This window comes from Maylandia zebra, linkage group LG19 (genome assembly GCF_041146795.1).
Source record: "Maylandia zebra isolate NMK-2024a linkage group LG19, Mzebra_GT3a, whole genome shotgun sequence".
In the NCBI taxonomy this organism is placed as follows: domain Eukaryota; kingdom Metazoa; phylum Chordata; class Actinopteri; order Cichliformes; family Cichlidae; genus Maylandia; species Maylandia zebra.
This window is the reverse complement of record NC_135185.1, coordinates 12,108,845-12,132,424: the sequence shown is the minus strand read 5'-3', so window position 1 is coordinate 12,132,424 and position 23,580 is coordinate 12,108,845. Positions and strand designations below refer to the sequence as shown.

The window sequence follows — 23,580 nt, the reverse complement described above, 5'->3', positions numbered from 1 at the left end:
TGTGGCTGCCTGCGTGTGCGTACGGGGAGGGGGCTTCAAAGCTTGATATTTCTATATAGTTTGTAAAGAGAGGCCGGAAGCGAGGCGGTGGGCACAAACAAATGGACAGAGCGGTAAACGAGAGGAAACTTTACCCATGGGTCAGCCTCGGAGGGAAGATATATTGCCCATGGGTCAGTGCAGAGAAAGGACGGGCAAAATCCATATTGGTCCGTCTGCCTTGCCCCCTTTATATAGTGATAAAATATTCAAATCCAGCCATTACTTCACATTAGGCCACTCTGTAGAGATGCCAGGGAGAAAACCACAGAATGTATACATGCCGGTTCACACACAGTTTTGGTGCATTGATAGTTACATTAAAATGTCTTCCTCCCATTAGAGGCACAGCCCTCATCCGCACTCACGTCTGACATTTAAGGTGTGTTCACATGTGTATTTGTACATGAGTGCGTCTGCATAAAAGGCATGATCAGAGGTTTTTTCTCATCTCATCGTTTCCCTGAACAGGGCATCAAAGTGATATGGGGGCTAAGTGTGTGCGGGTTAGGTACTCGGTTGGATTAAAGAAGCGCTGCTTCGCTTCTTAGAGTTACGTCTCACCTCCTGCACACAGACACGCGCTAAAGTCTCTTTCTCTTTCCCTTCTCTTCGTTATGTTTAACAGCGATGACTGTATGGTCTGCTAACCTCGTCTGGGTGTTTCCTTCTGACTAAGTGCTGTGTCAGTCAGACCTGAATTTGCGTGGGTGTGGGTGTGAGAGACGAGTGGTTATTGGGGATAGATGCACTCACTTTTTTTCTTTTCTTTTAATCTTGTTAAAAAGACCAACAAAAGCACTTTTGTCCACTGCTGCACTCCTGCAGCAGTTGGTAGTGTGTTGTTTCTTAGACTTTAGGTTCAGGGAAACAAAATTCCTCCAGTAATTATTTTTGACCACTTACGCTATCGTTATCTGCGGATGACGTGGCAGCAGGTGCAGCTTGTATAACATTTAGTGTCTAGCCAATGTATTTCAAGGTCTGCTGACATTCTAATAATATTTTTGTATGTGGAAGCTGAAAACACGGTGACGGTCTCTTGCTCTCTCTCTCTTTTTTAAATATGAATATATATATATACATATATATATATACATATATATATATATAAATGAATTGCACTGAAGCATACTGATGCTCGTCACAGTCCAAACTAATTTTACACTAATTACAGTTTAGACAGGAAAAGTTGTTTTGCCAGGATGTGTCAAACCGCTGTGCTCCAGAAAGAAATTAGGGAGAAGGGGAATTTTCTAATAGGACTCTTGTTATTGTGTTTGCTATTTTTGTACAAGCCTGGCAACAAGTGCCAGTTTTCCAGGTTGTGTAGGAGGTAAAATGTGCAAGTGCTTGACTTTCTCTCCTCCTCATGTCTTTCTTTCAGGGCACAGGGTGAAGTTAGAAGACCCCCAGAAGATGCAGTTCTCAGACAGGCTGTCAGAGATCGAACGCTACCAGCGGAGTATGAGGATAGGCCCAGGAAACACCAATCCTCGCCAAATCCACCAACCCCACCTTGGCACCACACCAGGTAAGGAGGTCCACTGACATATACGAGTACAACCAGCAAACTTTCACATCTCTTTCGAAAGTACTAGTTGTGAAACTGTGACGCTGAATGAGTGTGTGTAGGGAAAATTCACAAACGTAATTTGCTGTTACTTTCGTGCTGACCTTTATTTATGATTCAACTTTGACCCTTTTTATTGATAGTTTTAGGCCTTTGCTTGACTCTGAGCACACACACACACACACACACACACACACACACACACACACACACACACACACACACACACACACACACACACACACATCTGAAAAACTCAACATGGCTACATCTAAAAATACACAAATGTTGTTGTGAGTAATTTTATTTGTTGGAGCCATTTTCTTCTACTGAGCTACACCCACAAAGCATCACTGTGCATCTACCTGTGACGGGAAGCTCGTAAACATTAATGGCGACCCACATTATTTAGCTTCATGACAGATTTAGATCAGCTGAAAGAAACGACTTCCTGCTCCTACTATCGCGATACTGTAGACAAAACAAAGTGTGCATATTTTTAACCGTGTTTATCTAATTTTCCACAAACATATTTAAGAGAAGAAAGTCATCTACAGCCCATATTTTCAAAAATGAGTTAGAAGGAAGAATATGTACACTTTAATTTGGCCCTTTAATGACTTAGAACTGAAAATCTCCTTTAATAAGCCGAACATATTTGGTTTAATTTGGCTGAAGTAATTGAATCTGTTCATATGTCAGCACAGCACACGCTGTTCACCTCACCCTGAGCTAAGCCAAGAGACTTTCATGTTCTCCGCAAACTTTCCTGAGGTCTGTTCCACTAATCTGAGAGCTGTTATGTGTTGGCCGTTCGAGGGGAAGCTCATGTCAGCTTTGTCCCCGGATGCCCTGCGCTGGTGGGTCTGGGCCCCACAGTGCGCGGGGTAGAATCTGCAGCCAGGTGGCACGGCCGCCGCTGCCAGCCGAGCTTGGCCAAGTTGCCGAAGCTGGCCTCCGCACACCGTGCAACTACAGCCTCAGGAATGTAGCAGCCTTCCGCTACCTTGGCAATCACGTCAGTCTGAGACTGTCCGAATGTGTAGGGGTGCGGGGGAAGCTGGGGGGAGAGCTGAGAGTCAGACAGAGGTGGTGCGACTGGAGGGGAGGAGGCTGTGTGTCAGCTGTGGACAGCTGCGTGGGTGAGGATGACTCTTCCCTCTCTGTTGGAGCCTCTTTAACAGGAAGCACACATGCCTGAACGCAAACTTCGGCCCACTCTCTGGTTCTCATGCTGGCTAATGAATCTCATTACCTTTGTATCAGCATGCTGCTGTGTACAGGAGGGCTTGTTTGGGACCTCTGAGCCGTGTGTGGGTGGAACACTATCAGTGTGCACACTGTTTGGCCTTGTGCTTAGCTTAGCCAGCGCTGACTCACCAGTATGGGGCTATCTTACAGCTGACTGCAGAGAACACGGGGTCTTTCACCCTTCTCTCCCCTGTCCTTACTTACTGTTGATATCGCTTTTGTTCCCCTGTACGGCGTGTACCCAGATGAAAACACGTCAGCCATTTTAGAAACACCAGCGACAGGTTATGCTGAAACTAAACGGTGCGGCTCTTCGACACAATACAGTCACTGTGATGATCATTTTTTGACGGCTCAGGGTTTGCCGTGCGCACCGCAGGCTGCCTGCCAATAAAAAGACCCCTGCAGCAAAGCTCACACTTTAGGTTTCTGACTTGAAAAGTGGGCGGGGGGAGCGCATGGGCGGGCCGGCGGGGATGCACGCCAATCGGCGGGGAGGTGTACAGACACGGTCCAGACAGCAGACGAAGCGCTCGGCTCTCGTCTGCCTCACGCAGGATTAGGGCAGGAATTAGACTTGCCTGGCTTCAAAGGCCTGCAATGTTGCAACACACACATGTAGTCGGAGAGCAGACACAACACGCTAACATCTCTTGGAAGTGTCAAGATAAGTTAAAGGCCTTGAGCTTCAAGTTACAGCTGCCGGTGACTCGAGGCTGTCTATAAGAAGCGCATGTGAGTGAGACAGACGAGGGGAAGGGCTGTAAAAACCACACACCTTAATCTGTGGTATTACCATCGTGACGGCACACCGCAGGGCAAGAGTGGTAAAATAATTAAATAACAGAGGAGAGAGCCTTTCTCCCTCCCACCTCGTCTATCCGCTGGCTGAGCGGCAGCCCGTGGATGTATGTTGTGGCACGGGTCCCGCAGAGCGGTCCCGTATGCGCAGGAATCGCGCACAGACAACAGCACGACAGCATTACGAGCAAAGCTCAAACAAAAATAGACTTGTTGTAATAAATCCCATCCAGAGACACAGGGAGGTGTTTACATATCAACAACACACACGTCTCTGCTTTTGACAATCCCTGCCAGACGCTGTTGTACTTTGCAGATACTTTAAGTCCCGAAGCCTGTTTGTTTGAGAATTGCCGGGTGATAGATCGCCCATCAACATGTTATAATTAAATGGATTCCCTTCTTGCTGTTACAAAAGATGTTTTCCATTATCCGAGGCTGGAACCTCCCCCCCCTCCAACCCCGTCCCCTCTGAAGATGGCTACAAAAAGGAAAGCATAGTGTCACCCTCCTCCTCCTCCTAAAGCCTACTTGCTTCATATTGTTGTCTGAGCCGTGAAATTCTGTCTCAGTTTGCTCGTCAACAGGACACGTCTGCAGACATCAGCTACCGCTGGATTCTTAAATCACACCGAGACAAAGATGATTGCACCATAAGCACACTGAAAATAAAACACGCACACGCACACACGTAGTTTCATTCTAGTGTTGCAAGTTCTCCGCTAGTGTCCCAGACAGACAGGGTAATTAAGAGCTCATTACAGTGCATGCAGTGACAGGATTCCTGCGCGCTGGCAGACGCTACACTCGCTGCTTGTTTTTGTTCTTCTGTGTCCACAGGTAAGCCTGCTAGACATGTGGAATGATTCTCAGCTAGGGTGGAGGGACTGTGTGTGCGTGTGTGTGTGTGTGTGTGTGTGTGTGTGTGTGTGTGTGTGTGTGTGTGTGTGTGTGTGTGTGTGTGCGCGCGCGTGTGGTTGAAAAATGCATGGTTCAACTCGTGCAGTCAAGCAAATCTGACACTCAGACAATCAAGTACTAAATTGTTATTCTGGTTTTCAAAACCTCAAGTGAGCTACATGTGTATACTATGTGTATCTGTGGGTGGCAGTTTTTTTTCTTCCCTTCCTCTGATACACAATGTATTCGACAGCATTTACAGTCTTAAGGGAAGCAAGCAGCTGATTGAAAATTTGATTTATATCAAAGTTAAAAGTGGAAAACAGATTCCAGTTTTACCCTAATCCGTTTTAAAAGCGGACAAAACTCAACAAGCCCTTGGCAGAGCCTCTAACAGACAGCCGAGAAGAAAGACGCTCTTTTAACTTTAAATGTGTTTTAACAGTTAGAGAGGCAGGAGGGGGAGAAAAGAAATGGAGCACCAATTTAATCATCCAAAAAGAAAGTCCTGGCACTTTTGAGGTGGTATCACTTAACATGTTATTTGTTCCAACACCTGTGTGTTCCTCTCTGAAGATGAATATCAGATACTAGCATAACGTTCCACCATCAAGTCAAGTGCTCAGGGCTTTGATGACGGCCCAAAAGTGTGTGCGTGTGTGTGTCTGAGTCATGTGGTGATGTTGCTGAAAAACTCGGCGTAATCTTTCAGATCTACTATATTACTCACTAAATTTATTTTTTTTTTTTTTTGCCGTATTCAGCTTTTACCCGGAAAGCTCTTGCCCGTTAATGACTCTTCTACAAATGTTGGTACCGCTGGCGTCACGCTGCACAACTGGCGCACATCTGCTGCAGCTCGGCTCTGGCGCGCTCGCTCAGTGCGTTCAGGCTGTGGCCTCTGAGTTGGAATTGACTCGAAAAAGTCCCATTTGATGGAGGACCGGCCTGATTCAGCCCCTCCTGCCTCGTCCACAGTGACCACACTGTTTACTCCACATAAACAAGCCGGCCGGCCCCCCAGATTCGAGGCAGCGCTCTGCTACTGCCGCAAACTGAGAGGCTCGAGCTAATTCACACATCCCGAACGACACGATCAGCCAATTAGAAGCAAGAGCGAGACAGGAAATTAGCGCCGTCAGGTAGCTGTGGTGTAGGCTTTAGAGTATAGCCACCGCGCTCGTTGGGTTTCATGCAGACTTGTGCCAAACCCGAGCAGGAAGCTGGCCCTCTGAGGTAAATGCAACTAAAACGAGCAGGAACTGGAACAGTCCTTTAGACACTCTGTTTTACTTCTGCACTCCACTATTTACATAATATGTCAATGGCCACCACAGAGTTTATTTGTTATGGTGCCTGAAAGCTTCACTTGTGGTTAGTCTCTTTTTGTGACCCTGAGATGAATAATTCAAACTGAAAATGTTTCTTTTCTTCAACTGAGAAAAAAAAAGCTCTTTTGAAGCCCTGGTGGGGAAAAAAAACACAAAAAAAAAAAAAAACAAAGAAAAGGAGAAGTGAGAGCGAGATGTTTTTTACCAGACTCAACTGTTTGTGTAAGTTATAATTTCACATCAGAGCCGGGCCCAGTTTTACATTTCAGCAATTACAGAAACTACATGTGTGCCATGAACAGTCTCTATTGAGTCTGGGGAGAGGGGAAGGGCGGGCGGACAACGAGCCCTGAAAGAGAACATAGGATTTTTCAGCCCATGTGTTTGTTTTTGCTCACGTTATAAGTGAGGGCTCAAAAGACATATCAAATGTCCCACATAGCTGAGCCAAGGCCGTGTTCCTCCCCTCTCTAACACGCTCTCTTTCTCTCCCCTTCCCTCGCTGGCGTCTTTCTTTCTGTCTTGCTCGCTCTCTCACATTCTCTCCCTGCTGCGACGCCTAAGGCCTGAGCGAAACAGGAAGCCAGCACAAGGACCAGCATTCACTGTGTCTCAATGACACGCTTCATTACGGCAGGCGCGTTACATGTCTCAGAGGCGTCGCTAGATCCGGAGTCACGAGGATGGACGCCATTTTGGCTCTAACATCTTCTCAGCCTCCTCCTTTCATGTACACATGCACTTCAAAAAGCAGCACATGTGTGTGTTTATATGCGAGTCCTCTCCAAAACTACACTGGCACCACCCCTAAAGCTTCTCATTAGTGACGCGGTCGCCGCTTCTTCCCTGCTCAGCCACCGCCTTCCTCACTCCTCGGCTCCGCCCAGGGCTGAGGGGCGGCCGGCCGTCTTATTAACAGGGGTAATCTGTGCCTCTGGTATTGACGTTGTCTGCTGGCCAATCAAAATATTTGAAGGAAATGTTTATTTTCTTGAGCGAATCGCACCAGCTGCTTGCAAGCCTTTCTGAATAAGGCCATTTATGTTTAAGAATTTGCCATTGTGAGGCATAGTGCAGGACCTCTCAGTGACTGAGTGCTGATTTGGGTCTTTGCAAAGGAAGTGGAGGAGCTCCAGGGGAAGCAGAGATCGTACACTAGTTAAGCCCAGTGTGGCTATAGGTGAACAACCCAGCACCGCCCTCCTCTCTGCCTCTGGCATCCCCTCTCCATCCTAATTGCCGCTACAGGAGGCTGGGAGAGGGAGGGTGTGCAGAGTCACGCTGAGGTTAGACGGCTGATTGATGCTGTCGTTAAAGGGAGACGACACGAGAAAAATGTAATACACGTTTTTCTGCCTGCATGTTGAAAATATTTACGCACATTTGATGAAAAAGTTTTAAACGGGACGTAGCACTATCCGGAGGCGCGCAGACTGGGCTGTCACGCAGCACATGTGCCGAGGCGCTCCACGCAGCTTCGTGCACGTTGTCGTGTAACAACTGCGCTGTCTCAGACCGAGAGCAAACAGCCAGCTGTTTGTGCTGCGGTGTGACCGTCCAGTGTGAAGCAGGGTCCCACGCGTTGGGCCAGTAGCTCCTCGACCCTCCTCGGCTTCCTGACAGCTTGGCTGGATAAGCTTCACAGGTCTCTCCGGTGTCTCGCCTGAAAGTCCCAAAAATATCTCATATGCACCCATCGAGCATGTTTTTCCAAGCTTGGTCTCACTGTGGTGAGAAAACCACCCCTCCTCTTCCCAGCCTTCACTGCTCAGTCAGCAGAGACCGACCTGTGACAGGAAAACATCTCCAAATGTCCAGATGTCAAGACGGTTCTGCCCAGTCTGTCGAGAAGGCGTTTTTGGATTGTGTTTTAGATTGCTAAGGCGCAGGCAGTGACCTCCTCACCCTGTACACGCACACAACTCGTATTAATTCCCAGAATTGCTCTACTGGATTGTTTATAAAGCCCACATCCTCACATATTGCTTGTATTTGTGTGTGTTCTTGCAGCCCTGTGGCAGGAGCAGATGGACACCCCCACCCTGAAGACCTGCAAGGTGGAGGAGGACCTGAGACCATGGCCAGGTGAGACACTGCAATGCACTGCTTTTTTTTTTACCCCACACACTCTTTTTGTCTCTTGGCTTTCAAGGTTATTTTTATAGCGCTCATCAAAAACCAGCTTGACAAGGAGGTTTCTAAAAACACATTATATGCAATAAAATGCCGTCATACAGAAAATTGTACGAGAACAGTTCGTGCAGTCTCTGAAATACTAAAAGGCAATCAACAGTTATAGATAAAATATAAGCAAATTAAATTAAACATATTTAAGTCAAAATCAAATCAGAAACCTGTCTGAGTGTCTCAGACTGCAGACTGGTTGGTAAGGGGAGAGACGTTTTGATGTGTTTAGTAGGTCATGGTTGGTTCTTGCAAGAAGTCTCACTATTACACTTCATACTTGATAAAAGAACTAATTTAACTAAGCATGAGACTCTGTATTTATTTTAGGATGTTGTTTATGCATGACGGTGTCTTTGTGTGTGTGTTTCAATTTGAAACCGAGGGTGTTCGCTAGTTGCGAAAAAACAGCCTGAAGGGTGAAGTCACTAGTAAGGACTTGTGTGAGCAAGCGTGCAAAACACAATGAAGATCGCTTTGAATATAAGTCTTTAAAAACATCTCGCACTGCTTTGTTTTAATTAGTAAACGTAGTTTTTCCAAACTGAAAGAAACAAGCTGGAAAGGGTGTTTCATTTTGCCTGTAGGGCCCAACTACATCACACGGCGTTCCCGTAATGCCACCATCCTTCTCGCTTTTTTTTTTCTTCATTGTCTTCCGCTGCCTTTCCCCCTTCTCCTTTGTTTCATTTGTATCTTGGCGATTTTGATTAAAAGCCCTCTCAGTCTTGCATTCTCCTACGCACAACCCACCACTCCACACCGGACGTGCTGACTCATACGCTCACGCTGTGACGAAGTCCCGCATTCAGACACAAAATGACTTTTAGATTTAGCACTGCGCTCTTGCTCTCTTTTCTGCATTTTATCAGATACAACGCAATGTCTAAAGAAATGTGTCTAAGCACTGACACAGCAGAATTATACGTGTTTGTTGGCGTCTGTGCAAAGGCACTCGGGGCTGTGTGAGAGACTGGAAGCAGCAGTGAGAAAAAAAATTTAACAACAGCGATTCTCATGTAGCTACAATCCCAATGACTGGTTAACAAATACATCACACCAGTCACTTTACAAGTGAGTATCGTATCTCTCGCAGAAAAAGATTTACTTAACAAAAAAATATTTTAATCGCGTCACCTCGTGTGTCGACGCATTAGGGAAATCTCAGGGTTTTTATAATCACAAACTTCTTTTTCCCTTGCTTGTGTTGCATGTCACAAGTTGAGAACATGCAAAATCCTCCGCGCTCACATGATAAAGTGCTAACGTGGATGAGGCTTTGGGGCTGCCGACCGTGTTGCCACAGTACAGAGGTGATCGGTATTTGCATCCGACATGATGCTCCGGCTCCACAGCCTCGGCGCTTAAATAAACACCTGGAGATCATTTGTGTTCATTTGGGTCTCCTATTCTGCAGCACCGGCCCTGCCGTGGCGTTACGTTACCCTGTACTCGTCGGCCAATTATCAACAGCGCCTTCTCAAGCTAATGGCATCCACTGTTCAAACCAGTCAATAAATCAACCGGACGCTTTCTGCTTGTGAAAGGACTTAAATCCCTTCTCGGGAGTCCACAATGCAGAGCAGCTGGGCCTTTTCAGGGATTATATCAGAGAAAAAGATTAGAAAACATTCTTATTACACAGCACAGTGGCTCTTTCCACGTAGCCGCACCAGCCCGGGCTTCTCTCTTTTTCCTCCTTTCACTTATTTGCCTGAGACACCCTTCCCTGGGTGCTGGCCGTCACAGTTTGCATCAAGCCTGAGTAAACATTTCACAGGTGAACGCCTGGATTTGCATCCCCCCCATTGTCAGCCACCACATTCAGGCACACGTGCATACACACACACACACATAAGCCCGTGCACAATTACACACAGAGACGTGACCGCCTCAAACCTGCCCTTGTGTTAACAACCAAAATCAGTTTCTCCCGTATGCAAACGAGACAAACCTCCTGTCATATCTGGGTTACATGCTTGAGTGTGGACTAGAGGACTTCTTGACCTAAGCAGAAAGGAGGAGGGCTCCACCCTTGGCACTGCAGAATTCAAAAAGAGCATGGCGCTGCACTTCAGAGCTCATGCTGGAACACCGTGTTCTCTATAAAAGCCCCGATTCCCAGCTACCCGCTTCATACACTCAGAACATCACACACTGTGCTAGCTAGGCCTCTGGGGTCCATCCTTTATCCTGTCCCTGCAATTTAGTCAACACGTTTCAGATGAGCCTAATGGAGATCATGTGTGGTTTTGTGCCGTAGAGGTTACAGGCAGCGAGTACTCGGCTCAGTTAGGAAGACCCTCTCTGCCAAAGATACACCACCGTTACCACAGCCGCAGCAGCAAACCCTGCACTTATGTTGGGTGGGGGAGGGTGGGGATGCAGGAAGGTATGCAACGCAGTCAAGAGGGAGAAAAAGCAGACTGCAAACTTTGCTTCTCAATTACAGGACACTTTGTTTAGCCCTCTCCTCCAGAGGGAGCTACTGTACTGTACCAGACTCCTCAGGGCTCCCAGCCAAAAACCTGAGACTGCATAAGCCCATTAAGGTGTTGTGATAAGCGTCCAGTCCAGTTTCCCCTGACGGAACACAGGAGTCGATCCCCACCGCAGTTTGGCCCACACATTTCCACCGACTTCAATTAAGCGGAGATCGTGGGCGGCGTGGGCGGCGTAGGCGGCAGCAGCAAGAGCTGTCGTGTCCCCAAGCCACAGAACGCCTCCCCAGTTTCACCCCGAAGCCTAAATTTAGCACAGAGTGGGACAGATGAAGGGACAGACAGAGAGAGAGAGAGAGGGAGCAAAAGCTTTTTGAGAGTCCGGTAGGAATTAGTAGGCTGACTCCACTTCACCCGAATCAACAGCAGCTGAGGGCTTGGATTTTCCTCGCGTGAAATCAGATACGGAGCTCGACTCCTGTGCCTGGTAGACTCTGGAAAAAGAAACAGCCCCCCCTACCACCACCACCACTACTAACTCCCTCATCCCCTCCCAAAAAAAAGGAAATTCAACAGCAGCAATGTGTTGCTGAAAAAAAAAACAAAGAGTAAAGCTGGGGCCATGGAAATTGCAAAGGAACTGATTTTTTTGCAGCTGAAAATGGACCCTCTTCTCCAGACACAGGGAAAAGACATTTCAACAAGACCGTGGCACGCAAGTTTGGCATTCTCCCCCCTCGGGGCTGTGGCGTGCAAGCGCTTGCTATTTGACAAATACAAGCTTTCTTTTCTCTGCCATCCAAATCCACATTTTACACTTGAAGTCATGTGGGCACACTGGACCCATGGAAGCCACACGCAGACAAACAAATAACCACGGGCGTACACAGGCGTGGGCTGAGCGCATACTGTAGGCTGACATCAGGTGTGAGGAACACTCACTAGTCTTTATGGCATACAACCAGGTCAAGGGCGTTTGTTCTGGCTGAAGGCCACCTTATTGCTTTGGAAAATATCGGAGTATCATGAACACAAAGACTCGGCGCGGTCAACTTGCCAAGCAACACTTAATATTTCACACCTTTACCTGGGAATTTAAAAGTGTGTCTGAAGCCAGTAAAACCACAACAGTAGCAGGTAATTTTCCCAGTGTTAGCATTTAGCTTACATGCAATTAAAACAAAGTGAAAATAAATCAAAGGTATCGTAAGTACATTAAGCAGAAACTTGGAAAATAACTGGTGCTGTACTTGGACTGAAACACAAATACTATCGGAGGTGTCAGTCGGCAGCTTTCATAAATCTGTGAATGGGTTCGTTTCCCAAGCTCGGGTGGTGTAAGATCAGCCAATAGCACTCCTTAGCTGAGCGAGGAGGGAAATATGGTGTTTGAGTTCCTTGGTGACAGTAGTGGCATCAAATCTCAGAGCAGCAAACCGCCAAGCCGAACCCTTCAGCAATATTTCTATTTCCCTTTTGCCAGCTGAATAAATGAGAAGGTGTGCAGTGAAATGGCAGACATAGCAGCCTGGTTCCACTGTGCTTCGTTACCTGTGAGATTACACTTGGCAGCGACTCTGACAGGTCATTCACTGTGATACACATTAGTTTAGATATACACAGAAACACAATTTCTCTTCCTGCGTCCCCTCCCCTTCTCTTTCTCTCTGACCGTCTCCGAGTGCGACCGTCTGCCTCTGCCACCTAAATATGATTTATGACAAGCCGCACAACAGTGCAGCGAGCTGTCTGTGTTTATACAAAGCACCCCTCACTACAGACAATGCCTCTTTTCATTGCTCTGAAAAAGATAGAAAACTGTGCGTTGCGTCTTTTGAAGCAGTGGTGGGAGGGCTGTGGCAAGGGGGCCTTTTCATAACTTCAGTCTTGTGCACGGGGCTGTGGGATGATGTGCTGTCAGTGCTTGATGACTGTTATTAAGCAAAGAAATGTCTCAGTTCATTACTTTGAGCAAACATTTCCATGGACTGGTATATCGCAAGAAACTTGAGCTCAGAATTGGGGGTCTGGGGAGATTTGCTGCTCTGGAAATGTGGGTCTTTTTTTTCTTGCGAATAATAGAAAAGAGAGATCTCTGAGTCGCTGGTTTCATAATTGCAAGAGCAGTTTGAATGTTTTCTGGCTCTTTCCAACCTTTTGTTTCTCTGTTTTTATAACAGCGACTACAGAGCTCTTCCCGCAGAGGACCACCTTCCCGTCTCTGTCACCGCTGACCGACCCTCGCTTCTCAGATCCCCGCATGCACTACCCCGGGGCCTTCCCCTACTCCACCAACACCTCCAGCACCGGCATTAGTGGCCTTAGCATGTCAGCCTCTACTAGATACCACACCTACCTGCCACCACCCTACTCAAACAACCAATCCCAAAACTTCCAGTCCAACTCTTACCTGTATTATGGCACAGGCTCTGGATCCTACCAGTTCTCCATGGTGGCTCCAGGGAATACCGGGGGCGAGCGCTCTCCCACCCGCCTACTGTCCTGCTCGGGGGCTACAGGCACTGGCGGGACCAACAGCCTGATGAACCCGGGCCTAAACACCCAGAGCGAGGGCGTGGAAGCCGACGGCAGCCACAGCAACTCCCCCACAGCCATGAGCGCTTCGGGTCGCTTGGATGAATCTGTCTGGAGGCCTTACTGACTGACAGACAGCTAGACAAGAAGAGAAGGAGAAAACAAAGTAAAGAGGATGATGAACAAAGAAAAAAGAAGCTGAACACTGAAAGAAAAGAAGAAGAAAAAAAAACAAAAAAAGAGAAATGCTGCATGTTTGTCTTTTATTTCTCCGGCACTCGCTTTAAAGACCTTCTGCTTTTACCAAATCCCCCAAGACTTCTATTTGTTTTGTAAATTCTTGAACTCCTGCACTGTACCGAGGTACCGTCAAAGAACCGGAAAAGCCATACGAGCTGACGCGTTACTTGGCAGAGACTGTAAACAGAAGAGAGAGTAAAACGAGTGAAGCCGCAGTAATGTGCCGGCCTCATTTGTCTTGTGCAAACAGGTACTCATCAAAGACAAATGAACAAAAGGCGGCGGAGGTGTGATCAATCAGCACAGCTGACGAACTGAAAAACCGCAGCAGAAATCCCTCAAACAGACCGATCCAGCTCACTCGGCGGGTGGAGGAGAGAAGTCGGGCTGGACTCCTGCGAGGCATGGCTGCACTGCTGTAGCAATCCTTCCTTTTTAAAGCTTTAATTTCTGTCAAATTTCAACATTGTAAAAAATTATTGAGTCAGTTGTGAAAACATTGTCAGTTGCACCCAAGGCTGTTTCGTGCGCTCACGGTGGTTATGCAGTACCTTATTGCCTAATTTATTATCCAAATGGACACATTAGTGTTTGGAGCCACACTGCGCAGTGGACGTTTCGACACAACTGCTGCATTATTGAGAAACAAAAGCATTTTACATGTCACGTTTTTAGATATGACTCCTCCTCTGCCGCGTCATCAGTCAATCACGCTTCAACAGGACAGTGGCTGATATTTCAAGGAATGTATAAAGACTAAAGCAGAGGAGGGTTTCTTGGTTTTTTTGTTTTTCTGTAGGAGTCCTGTTGTCTCTACTCTTTACTTTTCCTTTGATGTTCTTATTCAAGCCCTTTTCTAAAGAAAAAAAAGTCCTAGTCTGGTATTTTTAAACTGGATGAGACAGTTTACCTTTCATATTTATTTGAGCCAAAATTTGAGGAAATGTATGCATATACCCCAAATCCTTAAGCATTTCTCTCTGCCTTTCCTTTTTTTTTATATAAATATATATACAGTATATATACCATGTTTTGTTGTTAAGTATAAATTTGGAATTTGTGTAATATATTGCTACTAAATTATAAAAAAAACCAAAACCTTTAATGTAATTTTTTGCCTTCCAATGTAGCTTTGATGCACTAAAACTTTTATTCCTGAGTGAACAGTGCCCAACAGCATCTTCTAGAGCTGTAAGCTTTTAAAAAAAGTTCCAAAATTGCCTTTCTGCGCTTAAAAAAACCAAAAAAGCCATTTGCTGAATTTTTTGCACTATGTTTGAACTTTCATTTCTCTCTTTATTTTTGGGTTTATACATTTACAAATATCCAGAAGCGTGCCGAACTAAACATGGATAGATATATAGACATCAACTTAAGTCGCCAAATAATTTCGTGATCAGACACACAAACACATTCCTGCACCACAGGTGTGTGTGCGCATTCCCCCTGTCCTGGGAGGGCCTTTCCCCTTTAGCTACACATGTGATCCCGTGTTTCCATAAATTAGGAGGAGAGGATGAAGGGATGGAGGAAGACAGGTGGGGTCAAAAGGGGTATCTTCTTACAAAACCAGAGGCAGTTGAAAAAAAACCCTCTGTTGTTGTGCACCGGTCCTTTTGTTCTAAATAATCAGTGAGTGCTTTGAAACCTTTTATGGCTCCCAGTCTAATTTACTGTCAGTGCCAGGGGGTCGTAGCTCCGCCAGCTCTGCCTGCACACATCACCTTGGCACGAGGTGTGCTAAAGATATCTACAAGAAGTATCAGGTATCCAGTATTTACCAGGAAACTCTTTCACAAGAATGAAGATGATTAGGATTCATGACTTTGAAAGTTGGCGGCTCATGTGATAAATAAGTAAGCTTTAATGTCAAAGTGAGAAGTGATCCAAAGAAGCTAGCATTTGCAGCTCAGGTAAAGAAAAAAAAAAGTATGCAAGCTGTTTTGTATGCCCTCTGCCTTATTCCTAGTTTTTTTCTAAATGACAGCGTCTCATTCCCATCTCCCTTTGGCCTGGATGTGCCTGAAAACCTTACTGTATTATAGGCAAACATCATGCAGCTAGAGAAACCACCTACGTACTGAGATTTGTGTGGTTCCTTCAAACACAAAAAACCAAAGATCTTCACAACTGCCTGTAATACTGTTTGGATGTTTTCGATGGAGAAAATGTGTGGCAAAAAATATTGTTTTTGTTTTTCTTCTGCAAACAAGCCCAAGTGTGCGAGTAAATCGTATTTTTATTGTGTGTTAATTAAAGAGCACAATGTTACTTTTTTTTAAACAATCCCTTTCCAGCAAAATGTTCCTTCATCTTGCTCTCTCCATCTCTTTGATGCTCAAAGCATGTACATCTGAAACTGGTATGTTAATTTAAAAAAAATTTCACCATGTATGTAATGATATCGATAATGCTTCTATACTGAGTGCTTGTAAAGTTTGCGATAATGTAGTTTTTATTCATTTTAATTAAAAAAAAATGTGTCTCACTTTTGTCTCCAAAGCTGTTTTCTTTTGAAGGATAAGATTTGTAAAACATGGCCACACTTCATGCTCACGGCTCCGCCCACCCACTTGTGAAACCTTTTGTTTACAGGGAGCAGCCAATCAGAAAAAAGGCTCAAAGAGAACATAAAAATAGAGCCGACAGGCTACAGCTACTTCAGCAGAGTCCAGGAATGAACCCTTATAGCCCCTTCAAAGGAACTCTTGGAGTGAAATGAATAAATCACACCTAGGTTAGATTAAAGTTGCAGATTTATGGCCACATTCTTTGAATTTATTTGCTTAATTATAAAAACAATAGCACAGTGTAGCAGTACTCCTAGGCTTGTGAGGTGTTGTAGTTTAACAGGGCGAGGTGTTGAGAGTTAAAACACGGGGGGGGGGGGGTACATTTTTAAATCATCTCCAGAATCCAACACACCATCACATCAGCTGAGAAATGAAGAAGGAAAAAGAAAACCCTCATAAACATCCATGGGACCCGATTCCACGCCAGCACATTTCTGTACTTCTAACTTCTTCGGCTCACACAGAAAAAATACCACGAATGCCACTGTTTTCATCTCATAACCTTACATTTGCTGGGTTGTGCCCAGTAACCCTCTAATAATTCTCCTCCTCTCTCCCATTAGCGAAACTCTCGCTGGCAATTCCTCTCGCTTCCCAGAGGTTTGAAAATGCCTCAGCTGTCAGCGCGGTGGTACCCTGAGCGTAAATAAAACGCTGCTCAGGAATCCGACACCACCCTGGCAGCCTCCATGTTAGCGCACGTCGGCAAGTCGTCACTTGTTAAAAACAATACAGAAGTTTGGAATGTCGGCGGCCTTTTTTAACCGACGGCGCGGTTGTTAATTTACACCGCGCCGATGCCATCTGTTTGCCCCATTTGAAGCCGAGCCATAAGATTAAACACTTGAGATGCCACCTTGCGGGGTGGTCTGATTTCAGATGTGGTTATCCTGACACCAAATACCCACAATTCTTCGCTCTTTAACTAATGCCACCTGTTGATGTGCCATGAAAGGCTTTCACTTTGTTTTTCACTAATTTTTCACTCTTTTGTTTCCTGTGTTTAGACGCTTGCATTTTCTCTTTCTTTGCCTCTTTCATCCTTTCTTCTCGTTCAGCTCTCACCTTTCTTCGCCTTTGTGTGGCTTCTGCTGCATGCGTTGTCACGGCGGGGTGCGCCGATGTGAATGGAAACAGGACCCAAAAGCAGATGCTGAAAGGCGGAGTTGCTGGCTGAACAGAAGACGATCCTTTATTTGGATGTTGGCACACGAAAAAGCATGAAGCTATGAAAACTAAGAAAACTGTGAACACTCAGAAAACTAAAGGACTAAGAAACTCAGTGAAAATGCGATGACAAACTATGAACACTGAGTAAACTATGACGAAACACTATGGGGATGCAAACAGACGACCTGACAATGACATGCAGAAAACAGAGGGCTTAAATACATACATGAGGTGATCAGGGGAAGTGGAGACACATGGGGGAAACAGCTGACTGACATAAACCTAAATGACAGGACCAGGAGGAGGAAAGCTAAATGCAATGAACAAAGAACACATGACACTGTCAGAATAAAACAGGAAATACTAAAACTAGACATGACAACACAACTAAACAGACCTAATACGTGAAGAATAATACAAGAACCCAAAACATAGAAAACCAAGGGAACAATAAAAAATAACAGCTTAAACTAAAGCTAGATAGGAAATGACACAAAAACTAATCACATATCAAAATGAAAAAAATACAAACATGAACTCAGAGCGCTGGGTCAGAGACCCAGCCTGTGACATGCGTGTGTCTGTGTCAGGCCTTCTATGGCTGGCAGAACAACAGAGCCTCAGGATGCACACATGCAGCCTCGATACACACTGCATTCAATTAACTCTGCACACTCAAAGCATTTCCACGCAGACACACACAATCCCCCGCTGACAGATCTCGCACCAGCCCTCCACCAAGACGGTCTGAGCTCCACTTTACAGTGCGAGTTCACAACAGCGTTTCCTCCAGGTCTCATCACAGAGAAGCGCTCTGCCTCGCCCCTCGCTGATCCCCCACCACTCAGGAAGCACAAAGAGAAAATGATAAGCTTTCAATTAGGCCAGGCTCAGGGGAATTTTACAGCTGTCTTCACACACTCTGTGAGACCCGACTCTCTTGTCCACATGTGTGGAGCAGAGAGGCTCTCATCTGGCTCTGCCTTAGTCGTGGATGTACACGAGCAGAGCTGCTTTTTCATCTTCTCTCTGTTCCTGCAGCGCTGCTGCTCCTCTTCCGAAAACTGTAACTCTCCCGGAAAGAGGGGAAGCGTTTGCCTGGATCAGGCTGCCTGTCTGGATGTGATTGTAGTCAAAAGGCATGATGAATTGGTGTATAGGACAAACAAAACCACTTTTTAAGTGGGTAAAGTTGAAAAAATAGACGCATAACTTGCCCCATGGCGATAGAAAAGAATAACTAACGACTGCTTTGTTTATTCTGTCTGTTGCTTATTGGCCTCCAGGATTTTTCATCTTTATTCAAAAGAAAGATGATAAAACACTGAACTGGAAATAAGACACAAACAAAGCGAAACAGAGAAAGTTTCTCATGATAACAGTATCCGCTGTCGCTTCTATGATACCTGCATGCGAAACCAATTACAGCCTCTTCTGGAGCCACTAACAACCTCTGCCCTGAACCCGTGAGAAGCAGTGGGCCTGAACCGGCTTGTTTTGGGTGCCTGGTACGTTGGCCAGCAGTCTATTTTCTAACCAGACTGGTGGTGGGAACAGCAACTACCGTCCAAAATCAGGGTTCCCACAGATTGACCGAGGAACACAGGGGCCAGGGGCTAAGAAACCGCGAGAGCTGTGATGCAACCATTCTCACACAGAGCACTGCTTTGCTGATGCAGAGTGGGATATGGAGGGAGAGATGAAGAGAGAGAGAGAGAATTCTCCTAGTTCAGAAGGATCCCAGTGAAGGTAGTTTCTCATCCATGCCGAGTCTACAGAGACTGATCTTTGGAACCGGGCGACTCCCAGTTCCCACAGTGGAGCACCTCTCTGCGGGGCTGTACTGTAGGAGTCGGTTCCTGCTCAAAGCGGGAGTAACGGTCACAGTGTCAGATGGACCCGGAGAGCTGCCAGCACGACACTCTGCTGTGTGACCTCTTAACGAGCTGCTGATCTCATAAAAACACAAACAAATTCAGCAGCAATGGGAGACGCGTCGCTCTTAAAAGTCTCCCAAAGAACAATCTGTTAAATCAGCCGTGTCGCATTTTAACCGTCTCCCTGGATGCATTGCTGGGAAATGTATGAAAAAAATGAATAAAAACAGTTTTTAGATCTCAACAAACCTTAGCAAAGGAAAACATGTGATGTCATCAGTGTACTGACAGCACCTGGAAAATATTTGGTTACAACCGAACATATTTTCCTAAGATATGTCAAGCTGTTACTCATCAGTTTGATTAATGGATGTTTCATTACCTGTGACTATTTATGCTTAAAAAGAGGGGGAAATGTAAAGGTTAAGAGACGTGGGCCATGAACAACACGATAACTGTTGCTGAATCATCATCATCACACTTTTGAAGCCAAGATGTGAAATATGTTCCTAATTTCAGCTGTGAGAATGTAATGATTACTTCTTTAATGCAAAAATGATAATCTGCAGATTTTTGGAAAGAAATTAATATTTTTTCTAACCTTTATTTTGAATCTTAAGAGTTTTGTTAACAAACCTGGATATTGTTGAGCTTAACCTACCCTGAAAAATATCACACACGTCTTAATCGTAAGTGGCGACTGACAACATTTGCTGTCAGTAAACAAGAGGGAGCCCATTTCAGTGCACTTCCAAACTACAATCATCTCAGCAACAAGTACAAACTTTTAGATTTGCAAGCAAAACTCCTTTATTCATATTTTAATCTCCTGTTTATTTTACTTGCAAAAATAAAAATAAAAATCACAGAGTCTATGGTGATTCTCTCAGGCCTGTTTTTCACAGCAGACCTGTTCTGCTTGACTGCACATTACAGACACGAAAATAACTCCACAGATGCAGATGCAAAAGCAATAATATAGCCTACATCGTTCTGCCCATATTGCCATGTTGCATGTTTTTATGGTTTAACAGCCCCGAATGAAACTGAGACGTGATTTCGAACCACAGGAGTTTCTTTTAAGGCTGCATGGCTGCAGGATGTTTTCTTTTTTCCTTCCGTGGTGGCAATTCACAGAATTTCACATTGCACGTCATTTACTGAGTAACGCTCATACAAAGACGTGTGATGACACCGATAAGCGACGCTCGAAACAATCCTATGACTAAACTCGGTCATCTCATCACAGGAAACCAAGACATGTAAATGAATCAAAAACAGGAGGCCTTTAAAGAAACCCATCAGACCACTGGATGGCCGACCTGTGGCTCAGTCCATGGTTAGAGGGTAATCTGGCTAAGACCACAGCAGCTAACTTTCATTTAGACGTCCTACTGGCTCGGATGCAGATTGTCCTTACTGCATAATGACCACAGCTGTTTGTGTCAAACCAATCTGCCCTTAATTTGATTAATTTGTCAAGGAGTAAAAGTAGAACATTTGAAATGAAAGGACGATAGTTTGTAGTGTTTTGGGATTTTTTGTTGATGGGAATAATGAAATGACATGCTTTTCAGTTTGATTTAGACACTGCATTTGCACTTTACCAGTGAACCAAAATATGTTTTTACTAAGAAAGTAGGGCAGCTTCCCAGAAACAATACTCGTTGTTCCCATACAGATTCATGAGAATTGACACAATCTTTTTTTTTCTGTGCTTTTTTCTCACAGAGAAAATCTGAATAACGATCTGTACATGCAAACACTACTTCCTCTATAAAACAGGAAATTAATACGCACACACACACGCACACTATAGCTCTCTGCCAGGCTCATGGTAGGGGCTTTAGTGGGGGGAAGGAAGACGGCGAGGGGAAACGGGGATCCCTGTGGACCAGGTCTGTGTTCACTTGAGCAGGGGAACTTGCTAAATTGGTGGTTCACATACACACTCTCTATCTTTCTATCTCCCTTACTACTACTCCTTTTTTTTTTAATCCATGTGCGCAAACAGCGAGTAAAATGAGGATGATTGCTTAAGTCTGTTTTGGATCATGTGGGAACGTGGATGGCTGTTAAAAGCTGCATTGTCCCGTCCTTTCTTGCTCTCATTGTCTCCTTTGGAAGCAGCAAAGTCAGCAATTCCTTTGCATCTCTACATAACAGTAAATCCACGTGGTTGTTATCTGTTACCTAATAAGTGGCTGTTAAGAAATCAGTGGGTTGACACAGAGCAACAAGATTAAAGCATCTTTTTAAACATTACTAAATAATCAGTGTTGCACTTCTTAAATCGTCATTTTCTCCTTCGCAGTCACTTTTATCGCAGTTGTGATTCTGGTGCTTTGATTGTCAAACATCATCAAAGCCAGGTGTGGATAAATCAAATTACTGCTGACACCCAATAAAATGTGAACCATTGTTACCGTTAGACAGGTGACGTGATTAAAAGCCATTACTTTGGTGTTTCCATCTCCAGCCAACAGTGTGTGTGTGCAAGGGCTCTGCTAACCAGTTCCCATGGTTCAATGGTTCCACTATAGCTACTGTGGATGTCCTCGGGGGACACCTCCCACTCGCTGGTTTGTTTTCATCCTTAATGGGAGATCATGTTACACTCTTTATGGTGTGTGCATGTGAAGTAAACAGTCTGTCTGAGTGTGTGCTTTTTTTGTTTTCTATGCATGCACCTGTAGAACAAGGTGCTGACTGTGTGTGTGTGTGTGTGTGTGTGTGTGTGTGTGTGTGTGTGTGTGTGTGTGTACACGTGAGTTTACACACATGAGGTATGCTGGCCTGCAGACACCAGACACCTTGATTTCTGCTCCTTTTGTTTTTGCCCATGAGGCAGAGGGGAAGCTGAAGGAAGAAAAATATCTTTCAAGTATCTGGAGGAGTCTGTTTGGGAGCATTCAGATTTAGAAATAATTGCTGAGATATAACAGCCAAATGGGCCGTGGAACAAAGAGGGATTGTGGGGTTATGGAAAATGAAGCATTTACATTAGGGCCCTGGTAATGAGGGGGTTTTCCTGAGAGATGACAGCGAGGAGGAGGATCAGACAGCGATGGAGGGGGGGGAGAGGTAAAACAGAGAGAATGCATCAGATCAGGAGGTGGCGATCACACAACTGATCCCAGACAAGCTTTTTGGCTGTAAAGGCGGCTTCAGACTGTGACACACACTGGCCAAAGGATTGTGCGCACATGTGCATTAGTCATGAAGCATACAGGTGTTTGTGTTTTATGAGAGACCCCGTACCACACCGCAGCAGGGGCTGCAGCAGCAGAGCACGCCAAGGAGGATTTGGGCTCTTGGCACATTCAGCCACGTTATGAGGTGCGGCCGTTTGGCAGGCCAGTCGCAGCGGGGCACAGCAGACCTGAATATAAACAAGGTTGGCCCCTTAAACGCCATCCATCAAACAGATCCACCGGGAAGCAAAATCCATCAATCTCTCTCCTCGAGACCGACACAGAAACAGATTATTGATGACATCCAGAGGAATATTAGAGTTTTTGGCACGTTTTGTTGCTAGGGTAGATTACCAGCTCTGACTGCTTTATTAAGATATAGTAGCCATTCATTGCTCACACTGGATTTCTCCTTACGTTTTCTTCTCCAGCCACCATGTATCCTGTCAAGTGTGGCCCTGCAGTTTTATTTTTGTGGCTTTTGGAAATGCCCCCACTTTTCCGGCCCTGCTCCAATTTTCTTTAAATACAACCGTAATTGGTTTGATTTCCTACCTCCGGCCTGGCGGTGAGGGGGGTGGGGGTGGGGGGTTACAAGGAGAAGTGGGAGTTAGCAAGAGCCAAGGCAAAGGGAGCCCAGCCCACAGCAGACGTGCAGCACGCTTGGGTGGCATTACAGTTGACCAGTACTATTATTCCTTCATTTAAAAACTGTTTACGAGCATATCCTGAAAGCCTATCGGTGGAAAGCGACATAAATCGGCACAGAAAAACACTCTGACACACATAAGCACACATGCTCTGACAGCCTTGACACCTGAGAGTGCCTAAAATTGGAAATTGTGCACATCACAGCTCTCCCCAACTTTTCTCGTTGCCAGCAAATCTTGCGACATTATCACAAAGGCATTCCAGCCTGCAAATCAAAACCAGCCTCCGACAAAAAGTCTTTTCTTTGCGAGTTCTCTCACGGGCAGACGGCGAGGAGTGTGAGTGTGCCGCTCATCAGGCAGGCGTGAGTAATCAAAAAGGAAATAAGACGTAGCGTCTGGGAGAGTCCAAGTGGGCCCCTACTGATCTGCAGCCAGCACATTGTTCTGGACTTCTATTGTTTCCTTGCTTGGTTGGCAGACCAGAGAGCAGCCAGCCAGCAAGAGGCCAAGGTAGATTTATCCTCGTCTTGGAGCGCCACTCAAGTATGTCTGAGGTGGCGTGGTGAGGGGATAATCCTGCAAAATTACTGCAGACAATGGTCACGTCTAGCAGCAGAAAGCATGTGAAAGGAGAGAATGTGAGGAAGCTTAGCAAGTATCAAAAGATCATTTATATACAGTGCTGTGCAAAAGTCTTGAGCCACACCTCATTTCTTTATATTTTGACTATGGAAATGAAAAACAGGCGCACCAACTGGAATATAAATGAAAATGCGGTATATAAGGCAAAAATAAACTTTGTACAAATCGAATAAACT

The 23,580-nt window shown here is 45.5% G+C and overlaps 1 protein-coding gene across 2 annotated transcripts in view; it reads left to right on the top strand.

Moving 5' to 3' along the window:
- Positions 1-15,783, top strand: part of runx3 (RUNX family transcription factor 3) — a 48,647-nt gene extending 32,864 nt beyond the window's left edge. For both annotated transcript variants that reach the window (XM_004566569.5, XM_004566570.5), the window contains 3 exons: positions 1,427-1,573; positions 7,906-7,980; positions 12,701-15,783. In XM_004566569.5, coding sequence (XP_004566626.1) covers positions 1,427-1,573; positions 7,906-7,980; positions 12,701-13,182 — 704 coding nt within the window. In that variant the 3' untranslated portion in view covers positions 13,183-15,783. The remainder of the gene's footprint in view (positions 1-1,426; positions 1,574-7,905; positions 7,981-12,700) is intronic.
- Positions 15,784-23,580: the final 7,797 nt, after the last annotated feature.